General features: G+C 64.7%; 4 protein-coding genes across 4 annotated transcripts in view; 1 reads left to right on the top strand and 3 right to left on the bottom strand.

The window, feature by feature from the left end:
- Window positions 1-10900, bottom strand: part of RECQL4 (RecQ like helicase 4) — a 42994-nt gene extending 32094 nt beyond the window's left edge. The window contains exon 1 of the mRNA XM_019530992.1: window positions 10895-10900. The gene's annotated coding sequence lies outside the window, so the exon portion shown is untranslated. The remainder of the gene's footprint in view (window positions 1-10894) is intronic.
- PDC (phosducin) overlaps window positions 1-13451 on the bottom strand; it is a 99923-nt gene that overhangs the window by 54027 nt on the left and 32445 nt on the right. The gene's annotated exons all lie outside the window — the stretch shown is intronic.
- LRRC14 (leucine rich repeat containing 14) lies at window positions 498-3910 on the top strand. Its single transcript, XM_019530994.1, has 3 exons — window positions 498-861; window positions 1917-2558; window positions 3249-3910. Exons 1-3 carry the CDS (start codon window positions 539-541, stop codon window positions 3817-3819), a joined length of 1536 nt encoding a protein of 511 aa, XP_019386539.1. The 5' UTR covers window positions 498-538; the 3' UTR covers window positions 3820-3910.
- Window positions 7778-10249, bottom strand: LOC109307223. Its single transcript, XM_019530995.1, has 2 exons — window positions 10172-10249; window positions 7778-9992 (listed from the first exon to the last, which is right to left on the bottom strand). Exons 1-2 carry the CDS (start codon window positions 10219-10221, stop codon window positions 8792-8794), a joined length of 1251 nt encoding a protein of 416 aa, XP_019386540.1. The 5' UTR covers window positions 10222-10249; the 3' UTR covers window positions 7778-8791.

The raw sequence follows: 13451 nt of genomic DNA, 5'->3' as shown, positions 1-13451 counted from the left end.
CGGGGCGGGGCGGGGCCTGCGCAGCCGAGGGGCGGCGGAGCGCGCGGCGGGACTCGGTGAGGGGTGGGGCCTAGGAGTCCGGGACCCCCCCAGCCCAGAGGGAGCCCAGGAGTCCGAGCCCCTCCCAAAAACCCTGCATCTCAGTCACCCCGGACCCCCCAAAACCTGAAGGGGAGGGGGTCCGGGGTGACTTTACCGGCCTACCTTAAACTTAAAGGGAGGGGCGCATCCCCCCCAGTCACTCAGCGCGGCCCCCGGCCCTGCCCCGGGATCCGGGGGGGAGTCATGGGCGCTGCAGAGGCCGTGCCCCCGCTGCGGGGGGAGGGGACACCCCCAGTGCGACCAGTCTGAGCAGGGGGAAATCCCTTGCCGCCCCAGTGCAGCGTGGAGGGGAGCGGGGAAGACTCTCCAGCTGGGACCCTGCGGGGTTGGTGCCCCAGGAGCGCTTTCCCGGGCGCAGGCGGTGGCGTGCGGACAGCGGTGTCTCACCGGCGCTCCCCTTCTCTTGCAGAGGGAGCACCGGCCTGCAGCCCCAGCCATGCACTCCCTCGTGTTCCTCTGCGCCCAGAAGCTGGTGTCCCACCATGCCACCGCCCGCAGCGCCCTGGAAGTCCTGCCCACCGAGCTGTACCCCGTGCTTTTCAAGGCGGCCTTCCTGGACAAGCGCACGCTGGTGCTTCAGGACCTGGTGCAGACCTGGCCCTTCCCGGTGCTCAGCTTCCAGCGCCTGCTGCGCCACTGCCGGCACTGCGACCGTGCCCTGCTGCAGGAGAAGCCCAGCAAGCTGTGCGTGCAGACCGTCATCCTGGGCGTCGTGGCCTACCTCAGCGCCGCGCTGGAGGGCCGGAGCCATGGCTCCAGGTGCGTGGGATCGGGGCAGGGCCTGGCACATTCCTAGGCATATCCCAAGGGCTGCGACGGGGCTAGCACGAGCTCAGACAAGACAGCGCGTTGGGGCCCAAATGCAGCTGGGGGGAGAACTGTGGCCTGATGTGGCCTGGTGCATCAGCCAGTCCAGGCCCCTTGTCCAGTGAAGCTGGGGGCTCCTGTCCCCAGGGTGTGGGGGAGCCCCTTTCCCAGGTCCCATCTCAAAATGCCGCCTGCCTCCGTGGGGCAACATGTGCCAACTCGCCCCAGGTCCCAGAGCAGCATTGTTCCTGCCGCCTGTGTCCAGCGGAGAGGCGGCAGCTGACTGTTGCCTGTCGGATTTGTTACACTGTGCCCTGGAGCCCAGCCTGTCCTACTGGGATCTCCTCGAGCCAGGAGCTACGGAGGTTCAGGGACTAGGGGGCTGGCGTGGGGCACTGGCACGTTGCAGCTGGGCACAGGAAGGTCCTACAAGTGTTTTATCCTGCTGAGGAGGAGGAAAGTGAGATGGAGCCGGGGGCCACATCTCGGGCACAGTACCCCGGAGGTCGAGGCACTAGGCTGGATGTCGTCCTCTGGGTGATACGGGCATCACAGCCCCAACAGGAAAGGCGAGAAGAGACCTGGAGCAAGGGTGGGTCTCTAGAAGCCACTGAGACCCTTGTGGCTTTCCCTGTGTGCTCCGTCTGGGGACCCTCCAGCAGGCCCTGGGGGAATGACTAGATTAGGGACAGCAAATGACACCACAGTGGCTTCCAGATCTAGCTGGCAGCAGGTGGGGGAACACCAGTGCCACTCGCTGCCCTGCCAGACAACCACTGGGAATTGGGATCGTAGTGGTGGGGAAGGGGAGGGCGGTGTTCACCCATGGGTGCTGGCACAGCAGCTCTGGGACCCTCAGTGAGACCCCCGTGTGCCAGATCCCCAGGGGAGTCTGGCCAGAGAGAATCCCTGTGGGCCAATGCCCCACCTCTGCAGGCTACATCCAGCCCCCCTGAACCTCTTGATCTTCCGTTGCTCATGTCTCCGCTTGCTCTCGTCTCCCCCAGCCGGCAGCACTGCCTGCGGGTGCTGGACATGACCGGCCTGCAGGACGATGGTGCCGACCAGGGCTCCGAGAGCATGAGCCTGTGGTCGCGGACGGTGACGCTGGCCAAGGCCTGCATCGACGTGTCCAAGCAGCAGAGCAAGTGCACTCAGCGCACCTCCAAGCGGAGGAAGGGCCCCTACAGCAGCCCAGCAGCGCTGCCCCCACCACGCCTAGTCTCCGTGGAAGTCCGCGTGGACCTCTTTGTCAACAGCACCTCATACGGGGTCCTCAAGGACGCCTTGCAGGCCAATGCCCACAGTGCCCTGCGGCTCCGGTGCCGTGACTTCCGGGCCGAGGAGCTGTCCATCGCCAGCACCGTGGGGCTCCTGGAGTTCCTGGACCCGGCCAGCGTCAGACAGGTGGACCTGCGCTTCAACAACCTGGGGCTGTCAGGGCTGCGCGTGGTGCTGCCTCACATGGCCAAGTTCACCAACCTGGTGAGCCTCAAGCTGCCCTACAGCAACATTGATGTGCGGCGGCTCTCGGCTGGCATGGAGGGCAGCCTCCATTACTTCGCCACCCAGCTTGGCCGCCTCTCCTGCCTCAAGGAGCTCAACCTGGGCTCCTCCCGCCTCTCGGGGAGGCTGAGGCAGCTGCTGGGGTAAGTCACTGGCCAGGCGGAGGGGGTGGGAAGGGGGCCATGAGCTATTACACATGGCAGCCTCAGGGCATACCGGGACCCTCAGCCTCTTTGCACCTGAAAGCTTGGCCAGGTCCCGGCAGGGCTGTGCTGTTCTCCTGGCTACAGGCAGAAAGTTCCTCACCTTAATCAGGCACTTAAACATGGGTCCTTGCTTGGCCCCTGAGCTGTTTGTAGGGGGTTTTGCCTAGTAGTCAGGCCCCTGGGGGGATGGCTGGGGTCCAGGGCCTGGGCCAGTATTCAGGAGCCAAATGACCGTGTCTGGAAGGGAAGTCGGGGTTGGGGTGGGATCAGAGGCCAGGTTTCCTCTGCTTTAGGGAGTGGAGTCATACTCTCAGGATCAGGGAAGTGGATGCACAGGAGACCCGAGCTGAAGTCCAGGAGCAAGCAGGAATCAGGAGACTTGTCACAGCAGGCTGGGGCAGGGCTGATGGGATAAGTGGGGAGCCTGAGCTCCCAGCAGCTGCTGACTGAGCTGGTGCAGGGCTTGTCAGCTAGAGACCAGGGCAGCTGTGGCAGCTAGGCACTTAACCCCAGGTGGGCTGGGGTCCCCGACACATGGGTTGTCCTGCCCGGTTGACCTTGTCCCCTGCGGTCAGCAGGAATGGCTCGGAGCATGCCTGAGAGCTATTGTCTCTCCCCCGTTTACAGCAACCTGCAGGGCCCCTTGGAAAGCCTCGAGCTGGCCTTCTGCTGCCTTCTGCCCAGCGACTTGGCTTACCTGTCACAGAGCCTCCACACACCCGCCCTCAAGAAGCTGGACCTCAGTGGCAACAACCTGTCGGACGCACTGCTGCAGCCCTTCCAGCACCTGCTGCGGGAGGCGGCGGGCTCTTTGCTGCACCTGGACATCATGGAGTGCCGCCTGGCAGACACCCACCTGGAGGCGTTGCTGCCCATCCTGTGCTGCTGCACCCGGCTCCGCTACCTGGGCGTGTTTGGCAACCCACTGTCCACGCGCGGACTCAAAACCTTGCTGCTCCGCACAGGGGGACTCTCGGCCCTGCGGCTCGTTATCTACCCCTACCCTGTGGACTGTTACAGCGAGGACCTGCCTTGGCCGCCATCCTCCTCCAGCCTGCTCAACAGCTCGGTGGACGAGGAGAAGTTCTCGCAGGTGAGTGCTGAGCTGCAGCAGATGCTGCTCAGTGCAGACAGGGATGATGCCATCTGGACCACGAACCTCTGCCGCCACAACACCCTGGACTACTTCAACCTGTAGCTTCTTGTGGCAGAGGGGCTGTCGTGTGATGGCCCCCATGTCTGGCCACCCAAGACACGCAGCAATAACATGTTTTTATGCCATTTTCTAACCACTGCTGTCTCTCTTATGCCTGATGCGCTGGGAGGTTCTTCTGGCCCCTGCTCTGGTGCGTGGAGGGGAAGGCAGCCAGGCTTGTGGCCCCCTCAGTCTGTCCCATGGCAGATGGCACAGTTGCCATCCCATCTGCCTCTGCCTCCACCTCCTGTGTCCTCTCCACTGCCCTCAGGGAGGCCTCTGGCCCCTCACAAACCGACTAGCCCCACTCCAGAGTCTGGCTTTGTAGTCACCATCTAACCGCGCAGCATCCCCATGCCCCTGACAGCCTGCTTCTCCTGCCCACGCTTTCCCCATCTCTGCCCCTCTGCTGTCCTCATTCTCATTCCCCCAGGGCTGGAAGTCACTGTGCTCACCCAGTAACTAGCAACGAGGCCCTCTGGGCAGCTCAGCTCTGTCCCCTTTGCCTCCTGCATGGGGGGCATTCACACAGCTGTGCCCTTCCCCAGCCTTTGCCTCCCTGCTCCCCTCTGCCCCTGACATCTGCCTCTACACAGAGCTGGCTGAGGAGAGGAAGCAAAATCCCTTGAGTGCTGCCAAAGTTCAGTGCCTGCGAGCAGGTGGTAAACTGCAGGGTGGGTGGCTGCCTCAGGCCAGGGCTTACAGGCTCCGCAGAGGTGGATGCCTCTGCACAGCTCCCTGACATGCCTGGGGCTTCTTCCCAGCTCTCTCTGGGGTGGCTATGTGCTCCTGCCGGCTCCCCTCTGCCCAGAGCCAGCAGCTGCCAGGATCTTTCTCCACTGCGTCCTCCATCCAGAACTGTCTCAGCTCCTCCTGGCAGGGCTCAGCTGACGGGTTTCTCTGCACTTAGAACTAGAGCAGGGTCCAGGGGCTCCAGGCTGGATTCCCCCAAGAGCTGGGCAGCCACGTGGCAGAGCTGCGTACCCTTCCTGCCTGAGCTCGCAAGCCAGGCTAATGGACCAAAGCAGTGGGGAGGAAGGCAAGATGAGCAGCCGGGTGCTGGGATTAGGGAGGTCGAGGTGATGGCTCCAGCTGTCCAACAGTACAGGCGAGGCCGGGTGCAGGTGTAACCACTGCCGGGCTGGCTGGGATCCACCATCCAGCCAGCCCAGGGCCTGGCTCTGACTGGCCAGCACTAGATGCATCCCTGGAAGCCACCTTCCCCCTGTGGAGAGCACAGCAGGATGTTTAGCTTTCAACCCAGCACCAGCTGTTGGAGGTTCACAGGTGCTCAGGTCGGAAGGGACCTCAACAGATCGAGTCCGACCCCCCTGCCTAGGCAGGAAAAAGTGCTGGGGTCAGATGACTACTTTCATTCTCTGCAGGACAATGGGTCCCTCCGTTTGCTCCCTCTAAGCGGGGATGCTTGGAGCAGAGATGGAGCCCCAGGGCCTGGGCTCTTTGTGCCTGCCTTGAAGTCCCTTCTTTGCTTGTGGCTTGGAGAAGGGTCCCCCTGGGGCAGCAGGGTCACGGGAGGGCAGAGCCCAGGCTGGCTTTGGCCACTGGCAAGCACAGGAAGAAGCAGAGACTTGGGCTCAAAGGCGATGGGGTGCCAGGCCTGCTTCCCTATCCAGGTCCACCCTTGTGGGGGTAGGGAGGGCACCTGGGACTGAAAAGTTGCCTCTGAGGGTGCATGGGCCCAGTGTGAGGTGTTGATGCCAAGCCAGGTGCTCTGCGGGGTGGGTTAGCTGACAGGTGATGCCCTGCTCCTGGCTGGGCCATAGGGACGCATCCTCGGCCTGGCCAGCTCGCATCCCCTTGTCCTGCCACGCTGACCTCTCATCCACCTCCTCCCTTGCTGTCCATGCTACCTCTGCTCCAGGCCCATACAAAGCTCCTCTGCCAGCCTTGGGCACCACTGAGTGTTCATCTTTGCCGCTGTCCTGCCTCCCCCTGCTCTTATGAGATCAACCCAAGGGCTCTGACCTAAGCCACCAGCCCCCTGCTCACCCTGGGCTGTCCTTGCTGCATGTCTTTCCTGGAGTCCCAGAGCTGTGGGGCTGGAAGGGACCTACAGGGTCACATCTAGCCCAGCGCCTGCCTGAGGCAGAATCAGCCCTGTCCAAACCACCCTGGAGAAATAATCATCTAAACTTCATAAAACTACCGTCACCCCTGATGCCCCAGACATCATGCCTGAACCTGCCACACAAAGCAGGGGGACAATGGCAGCCAACATCCTGCTTATATGTAGTTGCTAACACATGCTCCAGAGCCCAGGCAGAGGCTATGCTCCTGCTGCAGAGAAAGGCAAAGCCCCATCTGTACCAAAAGTCTGCAGCCAGGAGTGCACAGGCAAGGGCCAAGGCATCAGGACCCCTCACACAGGAGGACTGTAGGGTGCTGCACTGGCAGCTGATGGTGTCCTGCTGGCTCTGGGGACTCGCTCTGTGCTGCTGTGGCTGTGGGTGCCTGGGCCACATGGCTTGTTCCATAGCTGCAGGTGTCCTTTTGTCCACAGGCTCTGCCAGCACCCACCCAAGGGGCATGCCCCCTCCAGCCACCAGCCCGGCTCTGTGTTGCTGGCCAAGCCGCCTTCACCCTGCTCTTTCCCAGAGCTGGATCCAGTGCCATGTAGCCAGGGGATGCCTAAGTGTCAAGCAGAGGGAGCAGCAATAGGCCAACCCCCTGCACGCAGCACATTGGGCTTGACTCCGCTGAGCCCCAGCAAGCAGCCGCTTCCCACCAGCACCTCCTCCCGCGAGGCTATGAAGTGAAGTCTCCCCAGCTGAACCTCACTGAAGCAGTCTTGCCACCAGCTACGGGGCACAGAGCATCCCTTGCCACCCCTTCAAGAGGCCACAGAAAAGCCACAATCCTACTGAGCCCAGAATCATAGAATCACAATGAGGGTGTGAAGGGACCTCAGGTCACATCCAGTCCAACCCCTGCTCAAAGCAGGACCAGCCCCAACTACATCATCCTAGGCAAGGCTTTGTCAAGCCAGGCCTACAAAACCTCCAAGGATGGAGACTCCACCACCTCTCCGGGTAGCCTGTTCCTGTGCTTTATCGCCCCTCCTTGGGAGAAAGTTTTTCCTAATATCCAACCTCAACTTCCCTTGCTGCAGCTTGAGCCCATTGCTCCTTGTCCTGTCATCTGCCCCCACTGAGACCAGCCCAGCTCCATCCTCTTTGCAGCCCCCCTGCAGGGAGGTGACGGCTGCTAGTCAATCCCCCTTGGTCTTCTCTTCTCCAGACTCAATCAGCCCAGGTCCCTCAGCCTCTCCTCACCAGTCCTGTCCCCCAGCCCCACAACCATTTCCATTGCCCTCCACTGGACTCTCTCCAATGTGTCCACATCTTTTCTGTAGTGGGGGGCCCACAGCTGGACACAGGACTCCAGATGTGGCCTCTCCAGTGCTGAACAGAGGGGAAGAATCACTGCCCTCCATCCACTGACAATGCTCCTACCAGTGCAGCCCAGGATGCTGGTAGCCTTCTTGGCAACAAGGGCACACTGCTGGCTTATACCCAGATTATTATCCCCTGTCCTCCCAGGTCCTTTTCTGCCAGCCCCTGCTCCCTTCCCTCTGCCCCTCTGGTTACCAGGCTTGCCCTCTCTAAACACAGGGACAGACACATGGCTGATCTCCCAGGGGCACCTGCCCAAGCCGCAGAGGAACAGTCCACAGCGTCTACCCTTGTCCAGGCAGCCATTCGTGCCTTGGCCCATCTTCCTTCTAGCCGGGCAGGAAGACCAACTATGTAGCCCCGCATACCCTCCCAATGGCTCCCTGCACATAGAGTTTCTTTGCCATCTGCAGCAGAGCCTGTCACTGGAACCCCCGGCCATGATCAGGACCATGCAAGTGCACCCTCCTGGCTTGGGAGAAGCCCTCAGGAAGCCAGAGCCCCCGATGCAGCTCAGGGGAGAACAGAGATTGGAGACGGGGCGTGTGAGGGCAACTCGTTTTTATTATCGTTGACTCAGCACCGCGGTCAGGCGAGCCAGTCCGGAGGCCAGGGTACCTCTTGCTGGATGGGGAGGGCGCAGCGCAGAGCTCTGTCCCTCCCGTGGCTAGCATCACTGCTTTTTTATAGCACCCACATACAGCCCCTAAGGTGGCTCTGGTCCAGCACCCAGCTTGGAGGCTGCTTTTGCAAAAGAAAGGAGTCTCAGTAACTTGACTTGAATCAGAGTAGCTGGGACAGGACCTGGAGCCCTGGCTGCTAGGCCTCTGCCCCAGGGCTACAAACACATCAGGCTGTGGCGTACAGGGCTGACACTCAGCACCACATCATTCTGCCTTAACCCTGGCATCTCTCTGACCAGGCCGTGAGCCCATGCGGGTGCTTGCAGCCACAAATGCACTTGGGAGTTCACAGTGGAGACGGCTGTGGGAACAGACCATTTACGTCTGCGTAGAAACAAACTGTGTCGCTCTCTCCAAACACCCTCCAGTTGTACACGACTCCTGCCTGGTACAGACCCAGCACCAAGACAGTCTCCCCAAAATGAGCCTTACTAGGCCCTGTGGGGGTGCCAAGAGGGACACCCTGGTCCCTCCTGAGGCCACGGCTCTCAGGGCCATAGGGGCTCTGCCAAGATGCTGTGCCCCACCTCACGGCACCCCTGAATGCAGAGACGTGGCCACAGCCCCAGATCAGCTGGGGGCTCCAGCTGGGGCTGGCAAGTGCATAGACCCTCTTCCTAGTAGGAAGCTCAGCTCATAGCAGCACTGGTGCCCTGTGGAGTGCCCCACCTAGGAGTGGTGGAGCTGTGACTGACTCTCTGCATCAGGAGTGAGCGCTGCACCTCAGGTTCATGGCAGAGCCCAGGCTGAGTGTCACAGGGGAGGCTGCTTTGGAACTGGGCCAGGGAATCCGACTGTGGTTCAGCCAGAGCAGAGCACCAGGGACCCCTGTCCCTGTGCCAAGATCCCAGAGGAGCTGGGCTGTCCCTCCCATGCCTGTTACAGCAGCCATGTGTCCGAGTGCTGAATGCAGTAGCATGACTGTAGCAGCAGGGCATTCAGCTCCTCGTAGGCATGGTCCCGCCAGTGTGGCAGCAACGCCTTGTTATTGAAGATGCGCAGGTTGGGCGTGCCGCTCCGCAGCAAGCCGTACAGGCAGGCCCAGCGGCTCTGCAGGGCCAGGCGTGTGCGCCGGTTCAGGATGATGCCCCGCACTGTCTTCTTGACCCGCAGGGCTCTCAGGGAAGGCAGGTCCAGGTGGCAGAACACAAGGCCACGGCTCTGTGACACGTCCAAATACTCCAGGGACCTGGACTCCAGCGAATAGGAGACGCCCAAGTCCTTGACTGGAACCAGCACATGAAAGATGAGGGTCCGCAGCTTGGGCAGGGCTTTGGTCAGCTCCTGCAGGATCTCAGGGCAAACCCCTTTGAAGCTCCAGAAGTACTTGAGCTCCAGTGTGTGCAGGTGCTGGAAGCGAGTCAGGACAGCGACGGAGTGGGCGGACCAGTCGAAGGGCAGCTTCATCTTGGCCAGCTTGGGTGCGCACTGCAGCAGTTTCTCCAGCAGACTCTGGAAGTGGTTGATCTGGTCCATTTTGGCCAGGCTGACCTGAGTCATGCTGCAGGTGCCAGGCGGGTAGAAGTCTGGGGGCTCCAGGTGAGTCAGGGTCCAGTTGAGCTCCAGGTCTCGCAGCTCCCCGCAGCAGACGCTGTCCAGGAAGCGCGAGAGGAACTCGGCCCACTTGGCCTTGTGGTCGCCCAGGTCGAAGCTGGCACGGAGGACCAGCAGGCTGGCGTTGCGGGAGACCAGGTGGTAGGCGTACTGGTGCACCCACTCCTTCCAGCGCTCGAACTCCCGGGCCGAGACCAGCATCACGTCCACGCCCGACTGCAGGGCCCCCAGCCTCATGAAGTCGGCCACGCGCCACAGCCCGGCCGTGCGGATCAGCTTGCTCCAGGCCTCGCACACCAGGGCTGCCGTGCACTTCTCCACCTCGGACAGGAAGGAGAAGACGTGCAGCTGGCAGTCCACCGGCAGCAGGTTGAAGGGGAAGTGGGCCGGGACTCTGGTCCTGCGGCCCGGCCTCGCCCGCCCGGGTGCCGCCGGCTGGCAGCGCCTCCTTCTCCGCGGCATCGTGCCGGAGCCGCCGCGGCCCCGCTCCGTCAGGTGCGGCCGGGGGGGCGCGGCGGGCCGCCACCTGGGAGAGTACGACAGCTCGTCACCGCGGCCCGGCCGGCGCCGCGCCGCTCTGGGGTGGGGGGCTCGGCGCCCCGGGCCTCCCCCACCACGGCACGGGGCCTCGTAGCCCCCATCCCCCGCGACCTCTCCCAACTCCCCAGCAGGACCCCTCCCCACGAAATCAGCCTCCACCATCACCTTCTCCCCGCACCGGCTCCGCCATTGTTAAAGGCACTTCCGGGTACCATCCTGTCGCCCGCTACTGCGTCATCACCCGGCGCCGCCGGCCTGGAGCAACAGAGCTAGCAGGCCGGCGGCGCCTCGGGCGGCTCCGGTGCGCACAGCATGCCCGGGGCCGCCCCCCCCCGCCCCGCGCACGTGCTGCCCGGGGGCTCCTGGCGAGGCCTGGCCCCCGCCCTGCGGGCCCTTGCCCGGCGCTGGAGGATGTGGGCGCAGTCGTAGCCGCGGGGGTTCCCAGGCTTTGCTCGTAGCCCCCCGCCTGCTTTCCGCTCCGCGTGTGGGGTTGGGCTGGGCTGCAGTGGGGCAGGACGGGATTTCCCCCGCTCGGACCGGTGCGGCTGGGGCACGGCCTGGGCCTGGGCGCTCAGCGCGTGTTGGGAAGGCTTTGTAGCAGCAGGGGCGGGTGCGAGGCCTGGTTGGTGGGGGTCGATGGGTCATCTTAAACAGAGTGCAGAGGAGGGATTACTGGTGGTTTGGACAGGGCTGATCCTGCCTTGGGCAGGGGCTGGGCTGGATGTGACCCTGCAGGCTCCTGCCAGGAGACGGCTGCACGGGGTGGTTTAGGATACTCGAGGTGCAGGCGCAACACGAGATGTCATTTGTTTTAACCGCTGCATAACGAAAGGTGCCAGGCCACCTGCCTCGTTAACGCCCGGGCTGGTGGGCTTGCACACAACGAACCTGGCTGAGCCTTTGCCCCTGCACCAAGCCTGGGGGCATCCCCCAAGACCAGGGTGGTGCCAGGGTCTCTTTCCAACTCCGCGGTCCCTGAGGCTTCGGCGCTGACAAGGAATCGGTAGTGCCCGACATGGGGACCCCGATAACGCGGGGCTCGTGGGCTCCAGCTGAGGCGTCGCGTGGGCCGGGACACTTTCCCCGCCCGGTTTTGGGATCTCTTTTGCTGCCTGGTGCCCCAGGCTGCCCCTGCCAGGTGTGGGGCTGGGGCACAGGGGCTGGGGGCTCAAAGCCCAGCTGGTGGGTCTCAGGGTGAGAAGGAGAACGGGGTCTCCTGCAAGGGCTCCCCCTGCACATTGTCTGGGGCCATGACGACATGGTCACTATGACATCACGGGTGACGTCACGGCTCCCGGGGCACTCCGAGCTGCACAGCAGAGGGGGCAGGTTCCAGGGCTCCTGCCTGCCACCTCCCAGCGCTGGGGGCCGATCTCCTCGGCATTGCCCGTATTCCTCCCTGCTCCGTGACCCCCCAGGCGAGCTGTCTGGTCCCCCGGGGCCGGCAGCCTGGGTGTCCTCCCGCACCCCACTCGTCTCTGCAGGTGATGCCCAGAGCCGGGGCTCGGCCCCAAGGAGCGTCCTCGAGGACAGAGAGCAGCCAAGCCAACATGGTCTCCTGGGACGAGGTGGGTGCAGCCCCTGGCGCTCCAGGCCACACAGAACAGGGTGGGGGAGCTCATGGGACACTAGGGGCAAGCCCCAGGATCGGGGCCCCTGTGCGAACAGGCCCCAGTGGACGTGAGGGCCAAGCCGGTGGCAGGGGCAGCTCAAAGAGCGCTGGCCCCTGGCACCCCAAGAACAGGGTCCCAGTCTCTGGGGCTGACCCGGGCTCTCCCTCACCAGCATGGAGGCTGCTAGGGAGGGCCCCTCGCCGTCGTGCTCTGGGCAGCCACGGCGCCAACTGAGCCTGGTGGACCCGCAGCCCGGGGCGGTGCAGGACGGGCCGCGGCCTCGTGTCCGCATCAGCCCTGGGCGCCTTCGCACCCATCGCCATGCCTCCTCCTTCGAGGACGTGCTGGTGGACGAGCTCGAGATGCTCCTGAACAATGCAGCCACCACCATCCAGGCTGCCTGGCGCGGGCACCGGGCCCGCCAGCAGCTCTGTGACCAGTACCACGCTGCCGTCACCATCCAGGTGGCCTGGAAGGACTTCCTCACCCGCCAGGGCCTGGTCCCGGGGGACTACGGTGCTGGGCAGGGGTCCCGGGACGATGCTCCTTGGCACGGGTACAGGATCCGGCAAGAGCTCAGCTGGTCTCGGCTGCAGCCCGAGGAGGACGCTTCGTGGCGGGGGTACCGGGCTGGACAGGAGTTGACCTGGACTAGGCCGGAGCCTGAGCCGGCTGCCCCTTGGCAGGGCAGCCAGGCCAGGAAGAAGCCCGTCTCCGCAAAGCCGGAGCCGGCCGCCCCTTGGCGGGGCTCCCGGTCTGGGAAGCAGCCGGCCCGCTGGCGGGAGTCCCAGGCTCAGGCCACATGCCAGCGGCCTGGGCCCAAGGCGGAGCCGGTGGCCCCGTGGCGGGGGTACTGGGCCAGGCCGCGGCTGGCGGAGGAGGCGGCAGCCGCCGCGGCGATCCAGGCTGGCTGGCGAGGCTACCAGGTGCGCAGCGAGATCCGCACCCAGCGCCAGGCGGCCACCATCATCCAGGCCCACTGGTGGGGCTACCTGACACGCCTGGCGCTGGCTGAGAAGCGCCGTGCCGCCCGCACCATCCAGGCGCACTGGCGCAGCTACCAGGCGCGCCGGGCGCTGGTCCGCTGGCACCGCGCCGCCACCATCCTGCAGGCCCACTGGCGGGGCTACCGGGCCAGGCAGGGCCGGTGGGGGCCAACCGTGCTGCGAGGCCAGCCCCGGGTCCCGCCCTACCCCGGGGGCTACGCCAGGCAGGTGCAGCGAGGCCGCCTCAGCTACGTGATGGGGGCCTCGGAGACGCCTCCCCCGGCCCGCCCCGTGCCCGGGGGGCACTCGCGCCCCCAGGCCCAGAGGCGGATGGACACGCGGCCTGGCCGGCCCCCGTCCTGGCCCTGCAAGGGTTGTGAGGAGCAGCCGCTGCGGCGGCCGGGGCTGGTGCAGAGAGTGGACACGGAGCCGTCCGTGTGCAAGCGGTGCCCGTGGTGTGGCCGGCGCGCCACCACCCGCGTGCTCCTGGGCACGGGCAAGGGGCTGGCCCGCGTCTCGGGCTCCAGCTCGGAGAGCAGCGACATGGGCGAGCAGGGGCCGCAGGCTGCGGCGCCCCTCCGCGGCGGCCACGGGACCCCGGGCACCGGATACCTGGCGGGCTCCTGCAGAGCCTGGCAAGCCAGGCGCAGCGCGTGCCGGCGAGCCCAGCTGGCCTCGGCATCCCCCTCCTCCCAAGGGTGCTACTGGAGCGCTGGCAGCCCCCCGGACGGCAGGCCGGTGCCTGGCGGCCGAGCCGACGCGTACCAGCAGGGCCGGACCCATTACCGCCCCGGCCTGCAGGCAGCCGCCTGGTACGGGGGCCCGAGCACCGCCCCGTGCCACTCC

Source organism: Crocodylus porosus, unplaced genomic scaffold (genome assembly GCF_001723895.1).
Source record: "Crocodylus porosus isolate Cpor-Errol unplaced genomic scaffold, CroPor_comp1, whole genome shotgun sequence".
In the NCBI taxonomy this organism is placed as follows: domain Eukaryota; kingdom Metazoa; phylum Chordata; order Crocodylia; family Crocodylidae; genus Crocodylus; species Crocodylus porosus.
This window is presented reverse-complemented; position numbering and strand designations above follow the sequence as displayed.

Bases quoted from the DNA above. Each gene is read 5' to 3' on its own strand.
- LRRC14 (XM_019530994.1), top strand. From the start codon at position 539: ATGCACTCCCTCGTGTTCCTCTGCGCCCAGAAGCTGGTGTCCCACCAT. The intron at 862-1,916 runs GTGCGTGGGATC...CGTCTCCCCCAG, and splicing joins GGCCGGAGCCATGGCTCCAG to CCGGCAGCACTGCCTGCGGG. The intron at 2,559-3,248 runs GTAAGTCACTGG...CCCCGTTTACAG, and splicing joins AGGCTGAGGCAGCTGCTGGG to CAACCTGCAGGGCCCCTTGG.
- LOC109307223 (XM_019530995.1), bottom strand. From the start codon at position 10,221: ATGGTACCCGGAAGTGCCTTTAACAATGGCGGAGCCGGTGCGGGGAGA. The intron at 9,993-10,171 runs GTGATGGTGGAG...GTACTCTCCCAG, and splicing joins GGAGCCGGTGCGGGGAGAAG to GTGGCGGCCCGCCGCGCCCC.